The sequence below is a fragment of the Heteronotia binoei genome, chromosome 5, assembly GCF_032191835.1.
Source record: "Heteronotia binoei isolate CCM8104 ecotype False Entrance Well chromosome 5, APGP_CSIRO_Hbin_v1, whole genome shotgun sequence".
NCBI lineage: Eukaryota > Metazoa > Chordata > Lepidosauria > Squamata > Gekkonidae > Heteronotia > Heteronotia binoei.
In genome coordinates this window covers 76,882,392-76,903,189 of record NC_083227.1, presented here as the reverse complement: position 1 = coordinate 76,903,189, position 20,798 = coordinate 76,882,392, and the positions used below count along the sequence as shown (strand labels likewise).

The 20,798-nt window shown below is 45.2% G+C and overlaps 1 protein-coding gene across 8 annotated transcripts in view; it reads right to left on the bottom strand.

Moving 5' to 3' along the window:
• Positions 1–20,798, bottom strand: part of GRIP2 (glutamate receptor interacting protein 2) — a 637,553-nt gene that overhangs the window by 84,654 nt on the left and 532,101 nt on the right. For all 8 annotated transcript variants that reach the window (XM_060239631.1, XM_060239635.1, XM_060239628.1 and 5 more), the window contains exon 7: positions 19,776–19,921. In XM_060239631.1, the coding sequence (XP_060095614.1) occupies positions 19,776–19,921 (146 nt within the window). The remainder of the gene's footprint in view (positions 1–19,775; positions 19,922–20,798) is intronic.

The window sequence follows — 20,798 nt, the reverse complement described above, 5'->3', positions numbered from 1 at the left end:
ATCAGGGAGTCCAATTCTCTGAGCCTCCCAAAAAGGTGCCCATTCCTCCATTCCTTCCAATGGAGGGCAAATATTTAAAAGGAACATGGTCCCTTTAAATGCAATGGCAGCTCACCCAGAACTTGCTTCAGAGTTCCCTCTCCTGGAGCCTCCCTCCCCTCTGGAGACTCCTGGTAAGTCCTCCACCCACTTGCTGGCCTCACCTGGCAACCCTAGTCAGCTGGGTTGACTCTCCACCACCGCAACTGCAGCTACCCAGCTGCTTGGCCTCCCACTTTTTAATTTTCAAGACAGTTTCCAGAAATGCTAAGAGATAGATTATTGGTTTGTTTGTTTATTTTTACAAAAAATGCTAGAGGAACCCAGATTTTCTGCAGCTTTTCAGAATCTATGATGTTTAGATCTCAGCTGTCTTTAGGTGCATATATGAAATGTCTGTTCCTCAAGATATGAAATATGTGATGGATCTATCAGATTATATGAAATTAATTTTAGTCACCATCTTTGTACATTAGACTGTGGTTTTAAGGCTGTTGGTTGTAAATCTGTTTATATGTATATTTTACTGTTATGAGCCTGTTCGCAGTAAGGATGGGCTAAAAATCAAATAAATCAAATCAAAACATATATACCACCCTGAGCATGGGATCTCTACCACTTTGGGCCAATGTTCCCTCTAAGCTGGGGAATCTTGTGAGCAAAAATTCTACTTTGTGAGCTACTGGCATTAAAGTTGTGAGCTCCTGTGTAAATTTGTGTGCTCTGGGGTCATCCTTCCTGAGCTAAGACAAAAATGTGTGAGCTGGAAGCCAAAAATCTGTGAGCTAGCTCACGCTAACTCAGCTTAGAGGGAACACTGCTTTGGGCATAATTTTTCTGAGCAGCTCTTTATAGCTACAAAGCACATGATTTGTCTACTGCTTCTGGATTGTAAATTCTATACCACCGATTCAGAGTTTATTGGAGGAATTTACACAAGTTATTATGGCACTACTTATGACAAAAAAAGAAAGCAATGTGACTTTTTAAAATTACATAGTAAAAAAACAGCTTACCAATTTACTGGAAGAGCATTATGTGAATGGACACAAGCACTCCATTGTTATGTCTACCTTCCTTCCAAGAGCCTTTGCAGTCTACCCTTTCCTTGACCAATAAATCTGCAGCTGTTGCCAACTTATTTCCTACCCCAGGGGATCTAAATGCCACTCTCAGCACCTTCCAGTAGTGCTGCTTGCATGGAAAATGTGATACTTTCCCTCCAGCACTCAAATATAAAAGGGGCTAGCATTCAGAAGCCATAGACTCCAATTAAGCTGAGACTGTCTACAAAGACAGTTTCTTGCCATGCTTATAGCTGGGTTTTGCAACACATCCCAGTTCCCTGTGAAGTATGGGGGCAGGCATCTGGAAGAATTGGAATTTGCTTCTTCCACAGATGTCAAGGTTAAACCATGATTTAGGATCTTGGCTGGCAAGGACTAAACAAATTACAATTTACTCAGGTGCCTGCCTTCATGAGTCACAGGAAACTGCAGTTCCTTTCAGATCAGGGATCCTTAATTATGCGCAGGGTGAGAAGGGGAGGGAGAACTGAGGCATGCATGAATATTACACCAAGCTCTATTTGAACCTTGGCTTAACTGGAGCTTTTCATGATGTCTGAATGCACAGCTGGTGATCCTATTGTCACTTGTGACAAGGAATAGTTACTTCCCTCTCCTACCTCTACTTCTTCTCAAGTGAAAAAAGAGACTCATTAACAGTTCAGTGCTCCACCACTAACACAGGAATGCAGGTGCAGCCTTTTTTTAATGTAGTGCTACCTTTAGTAATGGTTCATCACCTCATGCTCTTTTCTCTTTAGTTCTCTGAGTCTTGTATCTTCTCTCTCTGGTGCTGCAATGCATACCTCTCCTGTTCAGTAGTAATGCCTGCTATCTACCTTGCAACAGCCCTGATCTGGATAGCCCAGGCTGACCTGATCTTGTCAGATCTCAGAAGCTAAGCACAGTCAGTCCAGGACAGTATTTGGATGGGATACCGCCTAGGAATATCAGGTTCATGATGCAGGCGATGGCAAACCACCTCTGAATGTCTCCTGCCTAGAAAACCAGATAGGGTCACTATACACTGGCTTGGGTTTGATAACAAACAACAACAACAAAACATGTAACACCACCACAGTTCCTTCTCTCACCCCAGAATTGGACTTCCCCTCCCTAGGACTGGCCCAGAACTAGCACTAGTTTAACTCTTTACATGTTACATGTAGTGCCTTTCTAGGCATCCCAAAACCTCTGGGGCTTGCTTAAAGGATAATTTTGCTTTAAATTGTCAAGTAAAAAAGGCACACCAGCATCATCAAAAATGTAAACTTCTTGTTGAAAGTGGCAGGGAAAATCTAACACCCCCCCCCCAAAAAAAATCTGGCTCTGGCAAATCATAAAAGAAAGATATGTAACAAACCCAAAAGGCATCATATGCTTTCATTTCCGCCAGCCAGGATATCCAGACTGCTTGGCAATGTTCATTCTAGCAACACTGCCAGGAGCCAAGCGTCTCAGACACCACATGCTGCTGACATCAGGTAAAGTGAACAGGGCTTGTGCTTTCTCTGGCTCCAGTTCCTACAGGCAATGCTGAAGAGAGATCACCCACTCAAGTTTACACTTCAGTGCTGTAGTAGTTCTTTCTCCAGCTCAGCCATTAAGTTCCTAGGGTGACCTTGGACCAGACCTCCTCTCTCCACTTAACCTACCTCAAGAGGTATTGTGAGAATGAGAAGAGGGAAAGGAGAACAATGTATGCCACTCTGGTAGATAACTTACTGAAAATGTCAAGACAGTGTGCATTTGCAATAAAAAAGGCCAACGCCATGCTGGGAATTATTAGGAAGGGAATTGAAAACAAATCAGCCAGTATCATAATGCCCCTATATAAATCGATGGCGCGGTCTCATTTGGAGTACTGTGTGCAGTTCTGGTCGCCGCACCTCAAAAAGGATATTATAGCATTGGAGAAAGTCCAGAGAAGGGCAACTAGAATGATTAAAGGTCTGGAGCACTTTCCCTATGAAGAAAGGTTGAAACGCTTGGGACTCTTTAGCTTGGAGAAACGTCGACTGCGGGGTGACATGATAGAGGTTTACAAGATAATGCATGGGATGGAGAAAGTAGAGAAAGAAGTACTTTTCTCCCTTTCTCACAATACAAGAACTCGTGGGCATTCAATCAAATTGCTGAGCAGACAGGTTAAAACGGATAAAAGGAAGTACTTCTTCACCAAAGGGTGATTAACATGTGGAATTCACTGCCACAGGAGGTGGTGGTGGCCACAAGTATAGCCACCTTCAAGAAGGGTTTAGATAAAAATATGGAGCACAGGTCCATCAGTGGCTATTAGCCACAGTGTATGTGTGTATATAAAATTTTTTGCCACTGTGTGACACAGAGTGTTGGACTTGATGGGCCGTTGGCCTGATCCAACATGGCTTCTCTTATGTTCTTATGTCATTGGAAGTAGGATGGTATTTTTTTTTTAAGGAGAAACTAGCCATTACAATAGATATGGAGCTACAGACTATAGGTTTTTTGTTTCTCCTGGCAGTATCCTGTAGATATAAAAGCCCTTTTGTCTTGGCAAAATGGAGCTCTCCCATTGGTTGGGGGTGTGCTCCATCAACCTTTGGCCCATCAAACCATCAATCAAGAGTACTTATGTGCCACTGATTGAGCTCCCTCCTCTCTTCCGCCCAAGTGGCTGTTGCCAGCCAAGCTGATTCTGTCAGTAAAAGACAACCAACCTTAGTTGTGGCAGTTTTTGCTCTCTCTGCTCTCCTATTGGCTGAGCTGCCTGTTGCACTGCTTTGCAGAGGAGAAAAAGGAAGTCTTCCCTTGACTGGCTGAGGGACAGAGGAGGAAGGAAACAGGCAAAGAGAAAGCTTCATGATTGGCTGAGGGAGAAAGGAAGGATTTCTCTCAATTGGCTGAGGACTCCTCCCTATCCTCCTCTGGAAGGGAAACAGACAGAGACCAGAGGGTGGGGCGGAATGGCATCCTGTAGCAGCAGACCAGATACAGAGAGAGACTTAAGTTACAAATAAATAAATAAAATAAATAAATTAGGGAGGGAAAGCGAGAGACAGAGAGAGATTGAAGTCCCGTGCTTAAGACTAAAAATGTTATCAAAGATTTCAGGTTTTCACGGCTGGTAACATCATTAGGGTTTGTAGAATCTTTCAGGATCAAGTGCCGTGTTCTACTGGAGAAAGTTTTCCTTCCAGACGTTTCGTTCTCAGCTGAGGAGAACATCCTCAGTGGTGTTGCAGCCGGAGCAGGCGCTCAGACCTTCTTGGCTGCTGTGCATTGAGTGATACACATTGAGTGATACTCAATGCACAGCAGCCAAGAAGGTCTGAGCGCCTGCTCCAGCTGCAACACCACTGAGGATGTTCTCCGCAGCTGAGAACGAAACGTCTGGAAGGAAAACTTTCTCCAGTAGAACACGGCACTTGATCCCGAAAGATTCTACAAACCTTAACTAAAAATGTTATCTGAGAGAAAGTGTTGGTCTGAAAGGTATTACTAAAGGCTTCTGAGGGAGAACTCATTGAAGCCAGTCCTGACTAGGGCTGTCAGTTCCAGGTTGGTGGGAAATTCCTGGAGATTCTGTGGTGGAGTTTGAGGAGGGCATAGGAGTTAGGGCTTCAGAGCAGGGTCTGCCAGATCCAGTTTCTTGCTGTGGAAGCTGACTGGATGATTTTGGACCAGTCACAGACTTTCAACCTAACCTTCCTCACAGAGTTGTTGTGCAGATCAAAGGTAGGAGAGGAGAATGATATAAGCTGCTTTGGTCCCCCCACTGAGGAGAAAGATTGTTCTTTTCTGACGTAGAGGCTATAGGAAGGGGGGAGGCAATGGAAAGCTGAAGTCAGAGAGGCAGATAAAGAGAAGGCCATAGGGTTGCCAACTCCATGTTAGGAAATCCCTGGAGATTTAAGGGGTGGATCCTGGAGAGGGGGGAGGTTGAGGAGGGGTGGGACATCAGACAGGTACAATGCCATAGACTGCACCCTCCAAAACAGCCATTTCCTCCTGGGGAACCACTGTTGCCAATCTCAAGGTGAGGGCTGGAATCACTCAGAATTACAACTGCTCTCCAGATAGCAGAAATCAGCTCCCCTGGAGGTGGTGGTGGGGATGAATGTCTTCACTGGGGTAGGTGGGAAGACCATAAGGGGGGCACTCACCCAGAGTCTCTTTCTAGAGCCCATTGTATTTATTTTCACAACAGGCCCTATTTCTAGTCTAATATAAATAACATGTGAAGTGATGCCATCATGCTGTGAGTTCCCTGGCCTCTGCCTCACATCACTGGCAATCAGAGCCAGGGGGTGGGGGAAATTCACTATGACATATCATCACACAACATGTTGTGTGGGAGAGAGGAGACAAACTCTGAACAGCACAGCTGTGCCTTTCTTGTAACATCGAGTCCTGCCCCTCAATAGAGCACAGTTCTGATTTATCTCAAAGGCGGATCTACTCACTTCTGGTTAATGGAAGTTAAACGGAATGTTCAGTCCAAATCAGTTGGAAAGAATTATTTAGAATGGACAAGTTGCACAGAACCCAGTTCTGGGTAAAAAACAGTTGGGGCAGTGGTACTGCCTATGAAAGTCCACTGGCATTGCATGGATTTCTCAGTGGCAATAAGTTGTAATAAGCTCTTGGGCACAGGGTATCCCTGGCCCCCTTCCACTTTAGCTCCATCCTCCCCTTCAGTCACCACCTTTGTCTCCTTCTGAATCAGGATCCACTTCTCCTCTTCCTTAACTGCAGCTACACATCAGGAAGGATCACAGAACTTTCCCTTTGCTATCCCAATGTGGGTCTTGGCAGGCATGCTGACACCAGGTGCCTATCTAAGTGACAATATGGTGGTAGAAAATAAAGCTTAAAATGCTCCTATGAGCAGTTTGGGTGGACATACAGAACAGGGAGAAAGCCAACAGGCAAAGCCAAGACGTGCTCAGAACAGAGCCTTTCATAAGGTATTAGTCTATTGGTACTTAAGAGAAATTCAATCTTGGGTATTTTACAGAAAGTTCAGATTGGATATTATTTTGCATCTACCAAGGGCTTGACATGTTACTGCTGAGCTAACATACCGAAAAGGAGTAGAGATGTACAACTACTCTCCCCAAAAAGCCCCATAGCAGCAGCTTTTATAATTCATGCAGCATTGATCAATAAAGGAAGCTAGCCCCTGAAAGGCTAATAATGTCATGCACAATTGTATCGACTGCACTGAAAGAATTGCAAAATGCTTTACAAGCAATGCATTTGGCCTCTCAGCACTATTAGGAGGGAAGATGGCTTGTAATTCACAGAGAAGAGAAAAAAGCAGGGTGAATTGTTTCAACATACAGGTCCCATGATCAGAAAAGAAAGTCTTAAAAGAGAAAGAACACTTGAATGGGAATACATCCTTCCTCCAAAAGATTATCCAACTTTCAACAATTTCATCAAACTGACAATTTGGGGAGCTGGTGAACAAGGCTGAATTTATTCTTTTCCAGTGGCAAGCATTTGCTGATTCTAATAGTGAATGACGTTACACGTCTGAAGACAGATGTTTTTGACTGGAGATGAGACATCTGTTTTTGAGTTGCATGCATCTTCAGGACAGCACAGCAGCCCAAGCAACATTCATAAGGAGCTTGCAAACAAAAACGAGGGAAGATCCAATATGACCCCAGTGGGCTTGAATAAACCCACATATTCCACAGACCAAAAAAAGATCTGTCAACAAATATACTTAACAGAATGCTGCAGACAACTTCAGCTCCCTGAGTGTATCTGCATTGTTAATAACATTTATTATAAATGTGTTTTTCACATTTGCACCTTTTAGATATATATCTAACAAATGTGCAGCTGCTAGAGGAACTAATCCATTCACAGAATCTCTAGTATATGTACTCATGGGTTCATTTGACCTAAACAGCCAGATAAATATGAACATTCACTGCAACACTGAAGGAGTGTTCTCCAGGTCAAATAATGTGACAATCCTGTTTACGGTGCATGGACCAGCTGTGGGAATGCTATACACTTGACATCATTTTTGTGGCAATTTACATTCATATAACCTTCCATCATAAAATTGTGGCGCAAACGTGCAGAAAAGCTGAACTTGTCTCTTTACATGTGAGATGCTGGAAGGGGATCTGAGCATGTTAATCTGACCTAACCACCGTTAGCTTTCAAACTTTGGGATAATCTTCTAAATTCCTTCATAACCACCCAGTTCTTTCCCAAACCACCCTTAAACCTTCCAATCAAAGCAAACTTCAGCATCTTATCCAGGGACTATCCACCTAGTTAGAACACCCTCTCTGTTTTAATTCATACTACATGTGGATGTCCACAATTTGTCCGGAGAACAGAATTTAACAATCACAATAATAATTGGTTTCTATAACCCACTTTTCTTTAGCCTAAGAAGTCTAAAAGCTGCTTACAATCTCCTTCCTTCCTCTCCCCACAACAGGCACCTTGTGAGGAGGTGGAGCTGAGAGAGTTCTGAGAGAACTGAAAGCTGCAGGACGAGCTGTATGGCACTAGAAAGCTGCTGTTGCAGCATGGCCCGGCCACTAGGAGTAGCCACTAGGAGGAGGAGGAAGAGGTCACCGCTGCTGAAGAGTCCACCACTACTGCAGGTCGAGCTGTGCAGTGCCAGGAAGCTGCTGGTGTGGCACAGCCCAGACTGGAGCCTAGCCAGGAAGACCTGAGAGGTGGCAGAAGGCTCCAGGAAGCTGCAGCTGCAGCACAGCCTGGCCATATAAGCCCAGCAGAGATGTCTTCCACCCCACCAGGTTGGCTTCCCCTCTGAGTCTCCTGCTGGACCCCCTTGGGCAGCGCACTGGAGAAAGTTCCCAAGAGTAAGTGGCTAGCTAGATGGGCTGACCCATCTTGCTTCCTGATTGGCATGTCAGCGGAGGATGGAAGATGGATGGACTCCACTTCTTCCTCTCCCCTTCCATCCCATCCCAACTTCACTTCCCTCAGTGCCACCAGGCAGGCCAGGGCCAGGAGGAGGAGGAGCACAGCGGCGGCACCCTCCTTGCCTGCTTCCATGCTTCTGGTTGCCTGAGGGGCCTGGAAAAGGTTGTGTTTGCAACACAGGAAGATCCACCATGGCCACCTCTTGCCCTCCTTGAGTCAGGGGCCCTTAGTTGAGGGGCTTTGGGTGGAAGTTGAGGGTGGGGCCCCCAGAGGCCCTCCAGAGCTATGGGCCTGGTTGTTTTATTGTAATTGAACATATGAATATATGAAGCTGCCTTATACTGAATCAGACCCTTGGTCCATCAAAGTCAGTATTGTCTACTCAGACTGGCAGTGGCTCTCCAGGTCTCAAGCTGAGGTTTTCACACCAATTTGCCTGGACCCTTTTTTGGAGATGCCAGGGATTGAACCTGGGACCTTCTGCTTCCCAAGCAGATGCTCTACCACTGAGCTACTGTCCCTCCCCAATTAAATCTAACTGTGCTCCAAGTCAGAGGAGCAGGACTTTCTGCGGGAACAGCTTTTAAAATTTGCAATTCTCTCAGTTCGCAATTCCTGAAGTCACAGTCACCGTTTACATGGGCTTAAACTAGAAAGCTACATGTTTTTAATATAGATGGAGGATAACGGTGTCTCTTCAGATAAGTACAGTTTCTATACAGGGTATCCTGACTGGGTAGGCCAAGAACTTTGCAACACACACACTTAGTCAGAGAAACATATGATATTCAGACTCCTCCCTCAGTTACACATGAGGTGAGCTCCAGTTCAGATTGCTTCTATGTTTCCTGCTGAAATTCACTGCAAACACAGGTCATATAGAAAAAAAAAATCAATCTGAGATGATTTGGAGCTCATCTTCTCAAACTGATTTTTTTTCCTATATGACCTTTTAAAAAATAAAGGTGACAGCAACAGTTGATCTGTGTGGCAAGGTCTGCATGTGTGAAAAAGGCAAGAAAAAGTCTAGTTGCACAAGAGGACAGTGTAATCATGCCAACAGGCATATCTGAATTCATGTAGCTCCATTTGAACAGCTTGCTATACAATCAGTTTCATGTTTACAAGCAGAGAGCAGGAGGAGAGCTGAATCGGTGGGTGTTCTCTCATGTCTAATCCTTACATTATGCACCATTTGTAACTCTATAGTCCTGTCCCTAATGTAGGATACCCCATTTACATTGAGGCATGGAATTCTCAAATCCCTTGATTGCTCCTAGCAGGAAGGATGGTAGATCCAGTTTCAGTCTAAAATGTGTAAACCATCAAAAAAGTGAAGAACACAGAAAGCCTCTTTGCTTCGTTGAGTTCATCTGTCTTCCCTGCAAACAATTCCGCCCACGGATCATCAGAGCAATATCCTGCATTTTGATATCTGGCCCTTGCTCACAAAATACTTCGTGATTTTCCTGTGTCCTTCACACAGGCCTCCAAAAAACAAAGCCAATGCAATAATGTGCCCATGCATGTGGTCCTGCTATCACTAGATGAAAGTTGCAGGGGGAAAATGAGAAATGGGGCTTATTTTCAAAGAGATCAGCATTCCCTTAAAGCACCTGTTAAAATTTCAACGTAACTGCCTACTGAATAGCATGCCTACCTATGCATCCAATAGGCTCCTGAGGGTCGTTCCTTTGGCTGATTACAAAAGGAAACACAGCTCAGATAGCAGAAAGCTGCCTTTGGCTGCCCCAAGCTTAGCAGCCAAGGTTAATTTCAAGCCACACAGTTTCTACCCATCTATTTGGGATTGCTGTACATTCTTTCCCTCGGATACATTATATAAGAGGGCCCCGTCAGTAACAAATATTATTCTTACTTCTGCTCTGGATGCATGCATTGCGATTCACATCCTGCTTCTTAGATGTGACATCAAAGTTCCCTTCAGAAAGGATAGCACAAGGCTGTGCATCCTTCGTATTAGATTGCGTCGCTCCCCACAAATGACTTAGGACAGCCGGCTGCCAGGCCTCACTTCTCGAGGGCCAAAGTAGATGTGATGGCTGCAGATCAGTGTGTTTAAACCCAGATCAGATGTAATCAAGCACAAAGTAAAGACAGAAGCCCAACTTAAGGAGCAAAGCATGGAGGGAGAACGGAAGATTCTATTCACTTACCGTGAAGTCTTCCTTCTCTGTGGTCCCAGAGTGGTCCAGTCCTCACTCTTGGGATCATAGCTCCTCCTCTTCGATAGCAGGGCTTAACAAACTTGACCCGAAGGGGAGGTGCTTGATCCTCAGAAGTCAGTTCTTCTGCCAGCTATCTCACCTCCCTAAGAATAACTCCAACAACAGCAGGAGAAAAAACACCCCTAGGGAAAAAATGGTACCCCTCCTCCAGAGCTTATCCTGACCCTTTCCCAAGGGGCTCTACTGAGGGACCCATTAACCCAACTTGATAAGCTAACTAAAATAGTGACAATCTCCAACTCCGGAGTCCCAAATCAAAGCTGATACCCCCTGACACATCTGGGTGGGTAGGACTGGACCAATCCGGGACCACAGAGAAGGAAGACTTCATGGTAAGTGAACAGAATCTTCCGTTCTCCAGTGGTCCCAGGAGTGGGCCAGTCCTCACTCTTGGGACATAAAAAAGCCTAGTCCCAGGGTGGGCACTTCAGCTTTGCCCCGGGACCACGTGTTGGAGCACCTTTCTGCCAAACGCGGCCTCAGCCGAAGCCGCCTTATCAATCCTGTAGTGCTTAGTAAAGGAGTGAACTGACTTCCATATTGCCGACTTACACATCACCTCCAAAGAGGGAAAGGCCGCTGAAGTGGCTGTCCCCCTGAGAGAATGGGCTGTCACCCCTAACGGGGGCTCCAAACCTTTTGCCTTGTAAGTCTCGTAAGTGCATCCCCTAATCCACCTGCTAATGGTGGAGGCGGACACCTTGCGTCCATTGTTTGAAATCCTGAAGGAAACCAACAGAGAGTCAGACTGGCGAAACCCCTTGGTCCTATCCAAATAGAAGCTAAAGGCTCTACGGACATCCAGACAGTGCCACAACTTCTCCTTCTCATGAACTAGATTAGGACAGAAAGAAGGCAGCACAATGTCCTCCGCCCTATGAAAACGAGAATTCACCTGTGGAATGAATGCTGGATCAGTGCGAAGAACTACTTTATCCTGATGGAAAATGCAGAGATCCTTATGTATAGAGAGAGCCTGGAGCTCCAATACCCTGCGCGCCGAGGTGATGCCCACTAAGAACGCCACCTTAAAGGTCAGTAGCTTAAGGTTACACAATGCCATAGGCTCAAAGGGCTTGCCACAGAGCGCCTTCAGCACCGTGTTCAGATTCCAAGACGGGAACCTATGCACCTGCGGTGGATTAACCAAAGCCACCCCCTTTAGGAACCTCCTGATATGAGGGTGTGTAGAAATCGACTTGCCCTTCCTGGACCCTCTAACCGCTGCTATGGCTGCTACTTGTCTACGCAGCGTACTGGTGCTAAGACCTCTTTCGAGTCCCTCCTGTAGGAAGGACAAAATAAAAGAAACTGGTCTGTAAAGGGTTTCCCCCCCCCCTCTCCACACACCAGGAATGAAAAACCTGCCAAGTAACATTATAGCTTTAGTTAGTGGAACTCTTCCTAGAAGACAACATGGTGTCTACTACAGGGGTAGAATAGCCCAGACTAATCAACTGCTGCCGCTCAGTGAGCTGCAGCATTTCTGGTCGTGGATGATGCAGTGTGCCTTGAGACAGTAACTCCCCTCTCAAAGGAATCCGCCACGGTTGTATTACTGACAGACTCTGAAGTTCCTGGAACCAGGCTCTCCTGGGCCAAAAGGGGGCCACTACAATCACTTCCGCTTTTTGTTCCTGGACCCTCTGCAGAAACCTCTGGATGATTTGGAACGGAGGAAAAGCGTACAATAGAGTCCTCGGCCAGTCTGAGTTCAGAGCGTCGATAGCCACCACTCCTCTGCTTCTCATCCTTGAGAAATACTGACGCACTTGGTGATTGTCGTCCGAGGCAAAAAGGTCCACTCCCGGCATCCCGAATCTTTTGCAAATCGCCCGAAACATCTCGTGATGAAGTGACCATTCCGACTGGTCCAGCGACTGCCAACTCAGCCAGTCCGCTACTATATTGTCCTTTCCTGCCACATGAGTGGCTCTGATGGATCGAAGATGTACTTCTGCCCATCTGAACAAGCCCTGTGCTTCGACTTGAAGCTTCCGGTACCTGGTGCCTCCTTGGCAATTCACATAGGCCTTTGCCGTCATGTTGTCTGTTTGTATCAGTACATGGGTTCCAGCCACCCCTTTTTCCATTTGAATGAAGGCCAGATGTATGGCTCTCAATTCTAGAAGATTTATACTTTCTTTGGCCTCTTGAGCGCTCCACTGACCCTTCACTGCAGCTCCTACCATATGTGCTCCCCAACCAAAAAGGCTGGCATCTGTGGTCAGCACTACTTTCTTGGGTTCCCGCAGTTCCTGCCCCGAGGAAAAAAGACCGGGAGCTTGCCACCATTCGAGATCTTTCAGTAGGTTGGCTGTCAGTGAGATCGGACTTTTGGAACTTATGTGCTACTGGAAGGGCAAATGGAATTTCTGAAGTGGCCTCGTGTGAAACCGTGCCCACTGAACTACATCCTGGCACGATACCATCATACCCATCAACTTTGCCAGAAGCATCAGTTTGACTCTCCTCCGCTGCTTGACTTCCGAAATCAGCTGCAAGATCTTTGACCGTCTTTCTGGGGTCAGAAAAACCTTGTCCATGCTGGAGTCGATCTGAACCCCTAGGTGTGTTAGAGACTGGGAAGGTTGAAACCAACTCTTCTGAACATTTATTACGAACCCGTGAGATCTTAGAGTTGTTATGGTCAAATCAAGGTCTTTCTTTGTCTGTTCCACCAATGGGGCCTTGACCAGATGTCGTCCAAATATAGAAACAGGGCCACCCCCTGTAACCTTATGACAGCCACAAGGGTGACTAAGACTTTTGTGAACACACTTGGAGATGATTTCAGACCAAAGCGCAGAGCTCTGTGACACCCGTCGTAAGAAAAACGAAGAAACCTTCGATGTTCCTTGGCAATAGGAATATGAAGGTAGGCTTCCGACAGGTCTATTGAGGCCATGAAGTCTCCCCGCTGAACGGACAGTAGTATGGACCTCAGAGTCTCCATTCGAAACTTCTTCGTAACCACCGACTTGTTCACCCACTTCAGATCCAGTATCGCCCGGACGTCCCCATTCTTTTTGGGAACCACAAAGAAAACTGAGTATGTGCCTTGAAATTTCTCTACTGTTGGAACCGGTTCTATGGCTCCTATCAATACCAGGTGGTCGATGGCCAGCAGTAATGTTCGGTGCTTCTCGGGAGACAGAGATCTCTGTACTTCTAAGGAACGGTGCCTTGGAGGCGAATAAAATTCCAGAGAGTAACCGTTGGTCACCGTGTCCAACACCCATCTGTCCGATATCGTTTGATGCCACACATGAGAGAAGTTCTGAAGTCGTCCTCCTATCCGACTTGGATCCAGTGGACCCTCCCAGTCATGCCGATGTGGACTTCTTCTGTCCTTTAACTAGTTGACTTTGTTTCCCCCCGAAGGAAGTTCTACCGTCTCTGGTCTTTGATTGCCACTTTATTCTGTATTGCTTGAAGGAGGGTTGCCTGGAGTCTCTCCGATTTCCCCGAAAGTACTGAAACCTTTGTCTCCCTCTGCTATCCCGTCTCTTAGAAGACTTTTTTCTTATTTCTGTCCTCTATAAGGTATCTATCTAGGCCTTCTCCAAAAAGTGAGGCCCCTTTAAACGGCACAGCAGCCACTTTAGCTCTAGCTGAAGGGTCCGCATCCCAATTACATAGCCAGATACTTCTTCTGGCCGTAACGCTAGACACCATGGCCCTAGCTGATAGTTGAACTGCTTCGAGGGTAGAGTCTGAAGCAAAAGCCGTGGCTAACGTAATTTTCTTAAGGGAATCCTTAACGTCCTTAGGTAGGTCATCCCTCTTAGCCAGGTCAGAGAGCCACATATACGAAGCCCTACAGAAAAGTGACGTGGTAGCCGACACCTTCAAAGCGTTAGCTGAGGCCTCAAAATCCCAGCGCAAAGCTTGCTCTATGCGCTTATCCGTCGGGTCCCTTGGCATCCCATCCGCATCCATCAGGAGTATGGAGTTAGAGGCCAGACTATTGACTGGGTCATCTACCACTGGCAACTTCAGCCGCTTGGCCGCCTCTGGGATGAATGAAAAGAACTTAGAGAAATTTGATGGGACCATCTTTGGCTTGGCCGGATGTTCCCACTCTGACCTGATTATAGAGAAAAATCCAGAGGGCAATGGGACCAGTAGGGGTTTGGAACCCGACTTGGGAATGATATCCTCCATTGCCGAGGGAAACGCTGCATCTTCCTCATCCTTAGATTTGGGAGTATACTAAATTTGTAGTGTCCTAACCACCTTTGGGAGCAGGCGTGAATACACGTCCGCTGGAAACAGTTTGGAATGAGTAGAGGCTACCCCCTCCTCTTCCTCAGAGAGTTCTCCCGTGTCTGGTGACGAAGAGCCATCAGACAGATCAGAATCCTCTTCCTCTTGATCAGTGTGAAAAGAATGTAACTGACCTGCTGCGCTTAAGAGGTCTAGGGGAAAAACTTTCCTCTTCCTTATCTACCTCTCTGTGCCTAAGTTTGCATGTTCTCTTTAGTGGAGGGGTTGGGGTGGTAGCAGAAGCTGCTTGAACCTCTTTTCTAACCAGTTCCTGAATCCAAGAAAGGAGATTGGACTTAGCCTCATCTGCTGAGATATCAGCCTGATGGCCTTCTGTCCCCTCCTCCTGTACTGGTGAATCAGCCAACTCCAAATCACATGTGCCCTCCTCCAGCATCGCTCCCTTGGGGAATCTGTTGGAGGCGGCCATCTTAGAGGGAATGGCCCTGTAACACAAAAAGGACAGGCAAAATGGCTTCCCTTCCCTCCAAAAGTACAGAACAGTTCGTCCAAGCCTTTTCTCCCCCCACCAGCATAATGCCGGTTAATTCCCTTTTCATTTCCCAAGAGAAAAAGGCTTCCCTTCTCAAAAAAGGCCATACCAACAAGGGCCACACCTCCTGGTGCCAGGAGTACAAGGGAAGAAAGAGGGAAGAAAAGGGGGGGAAGGGGGGGAAAGGAGAGGGGGCACTGATAAAGCGACTGATTCCAAAAGCTCTCAGCATCCTGCCGGCTTGTGCCAAGAGAAGGGACATCGGGCTAGGTCTGGAGACCCCCTCTAATCCCTTACCATCCCCTGGGGCGCTCCATTAAGGCTTACCGAAGCTGGAAGCGATCGTGCCAGACGCACTGTCGTCGGCGCTCCAGGAGGGCAGCGTGCAAAGCAGAAGTCCTCTCCCTTTCTCCAGTCCCCCGTTCTTCTTTCCCTTTTTAACTGCTGCTCCCTAGACCCCCGGGGTTGCCAGGGTGCCTTTGTGGGAAGCTGGAAGGGGAAACCGACCCACGATCCTTGCACATCCGTCCGGGCCGATGAGAAGTTGGGAGGAACAGGGTGCGTGCACATGCCTCTTCCCTGAGGCTACTCAAGCACTTTCGCCCAGACACGAGAGGGAAACATCCCTCCTCCCTAGAAAAAGCAGCGGCGCGGTTTTTCTCCCATGCAAGGAGCTTTCCTTTGCCACTGAACACCAGTAAGTTTCTGTTTCCTTTCTTCTCTGTGTGTTTTTTTTTAATCAGGTCAAGAGCCTCAAAGGAGCTCTGATAGCACATCCTGCTTCAATGGCAGGGCTAAACAAACTGACTGACTTCTGAGGATCAAGCACCTCAAGTTTGTTAAGCCCTGCAATTGAAGAGGAGGAGCTATGATCCCAAGAGTGAGGACTGGCCCACTCCTGGGACCACTGGAGAACAAGGGAGCGGAGCTCTCTTTTTTCTCCTGCAGTCCCTCTTCCCAAAGGGCTCTTCTATCAGTCAGGGACTCTTTCTGGTATGGTCATCCTGGAGGCAGGGTCCTGAATGCATAGAGACATTAAACCTCCTCACCTTTTCATTCCTTACATCAGACCATCACATCCATTACTTCCTATGTAACTGCAGAAGACCCAAGGGTCTTAATAAGAAACCCAGATCATGCTTCTGTACTGCAAGTGGATTATCCTACTACTACCTCTTCCTGACAAAGTGATCTTTGCAGATCTTTGACAAGCTGCAGGATTCCCCATCTGCAAAATGTTGATATGCACCTTTCTCAGTGGAGTGCAGGAAGGATTAAACACGTATATGTTTTTAGATCAAAGCCTCACTTTGCCCATCATCAGTTACTTTAATTCTCAGCCTAGCCCCTGGAAAAGCTGTTTTATTCCATCTGGATTAGGAGTTAGCAGCTGAGTGATTTGAAAAAGATGAGCTTAATTCGTGCTCAGTGAGAGATTGACCCATGGGGACGATAAGAGAGAAGCAAGCACATGTATATTGAAAAAATATTTCTAAATCAGATTAAAAGAAAATTGGAAGAGAGAGAGAAAAGCCTCACTTCAGATCTGAAGATCGTGAACCACTTAAGCTGTGCTCTAGACAGCATGCCAGTTTGGGCTATTGGCTCTACATACCACCAGGCCTGTAGCTTAAACTTCCCCAAGATCTCTGTTCAATAGCTTTCCTTCACTAAGAACAGCTTCCCAGCAGTTTTTTCCCCTGCCCTATTCAGAACAAGATCAGGAACCTTTTGCTGTAATGAAAACCCAGGAACTAGATACATCTGGCCTCACCATCACCTCCTACAGAAAACTTATGGCAGGAAAAAAAAAGTGTCACAGGCTGACACAGAGAACCAAATAGAAATGGAAGACATCTGTGCCTACGAGGCAGAAAAGCATGGAAATATTCACTCTGATGTATTTTACTTCAATAAGCCAAGCTACATCAGCATCAACCAACTGCATGCTGCAAACATGAATCAGACCTGAGACTTGAAAGCCTATTCTTAAATGTGTTATTTACAATCATATTTTGATCATTTCTGTCAATTCACATCTAGTCATCTCTGTAGTTCTCAGTTTTCTCAGCTCCATGTGTGCTATGCAAATCACACCCTTTTTTCCGTCCCAAAGGTGGTATGCAGAGTCAGGGCACCTTTGGCTAAAGGAAGAGATAAGGAACATGTTCTGTAGTCTAAAAAAACCCAACCTGGATTCTGTAAGCAGAAATCCAGAGTTTAGAAACTAGATTCTTGCAACACCTCTCTGTAGCCATTTACAGAGGGATTGGCATTTGTTTAGAACATTTCTATCTCAACTTCTCCAAAAGGTTTCCCCAAAGTAGCTAATCATAAATACTACAATTGGCATAGAATGATTAAAACTACTGATAAAACTTCAGAAATTAAATCCTCTGCAAAAATACAACAGTAAACAGTCAAGGCAGCAGTATAAAATATTTAAAAACACAGGGGAAGTCATAGAGAGAAAGCAATTGTAGGCATGCTTATCTGGCTATAAGCCCCAGGACATAAGCATGCACTGGAACGGGCAAATACAGTGGTACACACTCCCAACAGAAAATGCCTATATGGCTCTTCCAAGCCCTGAGTCACTAAAGTGCTTAGCTAGAGGTGACTTCTGGGTTTTAGGCCTGCCACATTCAGGCTGCTAACGGGGAGTGGCTGGATTGAATACTTCCTTGTATTGCCTCCCCCCATAAAAAACCCCTCTTCTTCTTAAAAAAGACTACATCTTAGGGTTAGAATCATAGAGTTGGAAGGGACCTCCAGGGTAATCTAGTCCAACCCCCTGTACAATGCAGGAAATTTACAAATACCTCCCTCCAAGCAGTTTAAGCCATTTCTCTGAACTACTAGTTTGCTACTGGCAGAAATTTTCTTTTTGGGGGGAAAACATCGAGACACACAATTGATTGCCTGTGTGTCTGATGTACTTGGTTGATTTTTTGATTAAGGTGTGCAAGTAGGCTGATGCAATTTTCCTCTCTCAGGTGCTGCTGATGACCTCTGCGTCATTTCTGTCTCTCTTCTGTTGCATCACATTTTCCATATATTCAGGGGGTGGAATGCTATAATGCTTATTCTTTTCTTGCTGTACTTGAGCACTCCATTGGAGCTTTGAGCATTTCAGATTGGACCAAAGAAGATAAATACTGTACTAGTTTCATTTTTTTTTACAGTTGACTACATACCCTTTTTCCTAAAATAATTAGGAGACTTTTTAATTAGCAATTCCTTAGTCACATGTTTTATGTGCATTTTAGATCCAGGCAATATTTTATATCTTAATAGGCTGCCCATGTTGTACCACAAGAAAATCTGCCACCACTTACTCTATGGTTGATATCTTCGTGTGAGTACAGTAGCTATTTTAGTTCCATTTATTTAAAAATTTAAACTAATTCTGTTTCTTAACATATATATAGATAATTATTTTTCTTTCCTCCCTTCATTTCAGGTCCATTCCATGTATGATCAGTTTTGTTAAATTAATGGAGTGGTCAGTTTGGGTTATACCACAGAAGAAGGCCAGGTGCTGAAATTTGTTTGGTATTAGTTCTTGCATATGGAGACAGTATATATTTTAAAATCTGTATTTATGTAAATGGACATTTGTCTTTATATTGGGGTTAGGTACTTATAGGTTGAACCACAGGATAGTTGTTTTTAAATGATATTTTAGCACTTTTGAATATATTATTAAATTATAGACAATATTTTATACATTTGCACTGTGGTTTACTCTTTTTCATTTGTTCTAACATTTTATGTTACCTTTAAAGCAAGCCTAAACTTTCCTTCCTTCCTTCCTTCCTTCCTTCCTTCCTTCCTTCCTTCCTTCCTTCCTTCCTTCCTTCCTTCCTTCCTTCCTTCCTTCCTTCCTTCCTTCCTTCCTTCCTTCCTTCCTTCCTTCTCCACCCCCCCACCCCCCACAAAGTTCATGACAAATTTTGGTTCAGAATTTGGTTTGTGCTCATCTCTATTACTGAATACTTAAATTACTCCTCCAAGGAGTCCAGGGAGACATGAATTTCTCTTAGAGTCTAAATAACTACACAACACTCCTTCTCCCAGGTATGCCCCAGGTCCAGTAGAGAGACATGGTCTGGGAATTCAGTGCTTCTCAGATGGATAGAAGGACAATGAAGCTCAGAGCCACAGCATGCAGAAAAAATGGCTTAAGCTTTCTCCCCAGTGTTCTTTTCCCAACTTGGGGCTATCTGTCCCACTGGTGAAATCTAATAGGTAAAAGTTTTCTTCCCGAATAGGATAAATAGCATCACTCTGGGTATACAGAGACTACTTAAACCCCTTTGTCCTGTGTACCACAGTCCCAGTAAGAATCAGGTCCCACCATACCTGGGAATCAAGGTCCCAGCACAGTGCTTCTGGACCATACCTGCTGAATGCACCTGGAAAAGTGCATTGTGTGGTCAGACACTCAAGATCTTGACGCACACAATGTATATAAGCAGTAGAAGGAAAATCATAAAAGGTATGCTGGAAAGGGAACATACAGGCTTCACTGTGTGAGTGGAGAGAAAACAGGTGCTATATTTGTGCCTAATCTTCACTAATTACCTATTGAGAACAGAACTCTGGTAGGATTGGGAAATGTTCTGAATTCTGCTACACATACTTTATCACAAATGCTTTTTAACTGTACACTTAAGTAGCTTTATACAGTTCTATTGTTCCTTCTTGTGATCCAAGTTTCTAGGGAAAGGCCATACAAAGACATCTTACCCATTATGGTGACATCATACTCAATCTGAAAGAGGGCCTCCTGGTTGCACTGACGTAGAATGTTCAGTGCATCAGCATGACTGACACCGTGGAGGGGGATTCCATCAACACTTAACAGCCTGTCCCCAACTTTCAGAGACCCTTCCCTGCAAGAAACAAGGCAAGCATAAAATCTGAACATATTCAAATAGTACATTTTCCTATTTTCAGCATTCGTAAGCCCTCACCCAAACACACCTACTTTTCATAGGCATGGTTGTTGCTATTTTTGTGGGAGCAGTCTGAAAATGGCTCAGGCTCACATGATACAACTTCCTAGTACATTCACAAACTGTTCAAAGAATTCCTGTTGCACTGAAAGACTTGTCACTCAAACGTTACATAAAATACACTGGGAAGCCAAACTATGTGGGGAACAAGTGGATTTCTTTGGCAGTCCTCAGCCAGATGATAGACAGCAGTTGCAGAACCCCCAGGTCTTCCTAGACAACTCCTCTGTTTAGGATCCAGTTCTGGTTTCACACTGGGCTAGAGGATGGGGATGGTACTAGTTGCTTAGTCAATTATCTCTGTTTGAATGTACAAGGGTCATGCCACTTTTTTTGTGCTTATTGCATTTATCAGCAAGCTTTGGTATTGTGGACCATGTCATATTATTTAGGTGTATTAGCATATACTTGAAGTTAGGATTTTTTGTTCCAGTGTGCACCACTTTATACTTACCTATACTGAACTTCATTTGTCACATCTACCCATGTCCTATTTGTGGAGATTCTCCTGGAGCTCTCCCCAGTTGGTTGTCATAATCCTGAATAGTTTTGTGTCATCTGCAAACATGGCTGCTATACAGCTCACTCCTAGTTTCAGATTATTTATGAACAAAGTAAACAACACTGGTACCTGTGCTGATCCCTTGTGGGACCCCACTGCTTATTCCCCTCCATTGTGACATCTTTTTTCCCTGTTTACTCAGATTTTTAATCCATAAGAGGACTCATCCTCTTATCACATGACAACTGAGTT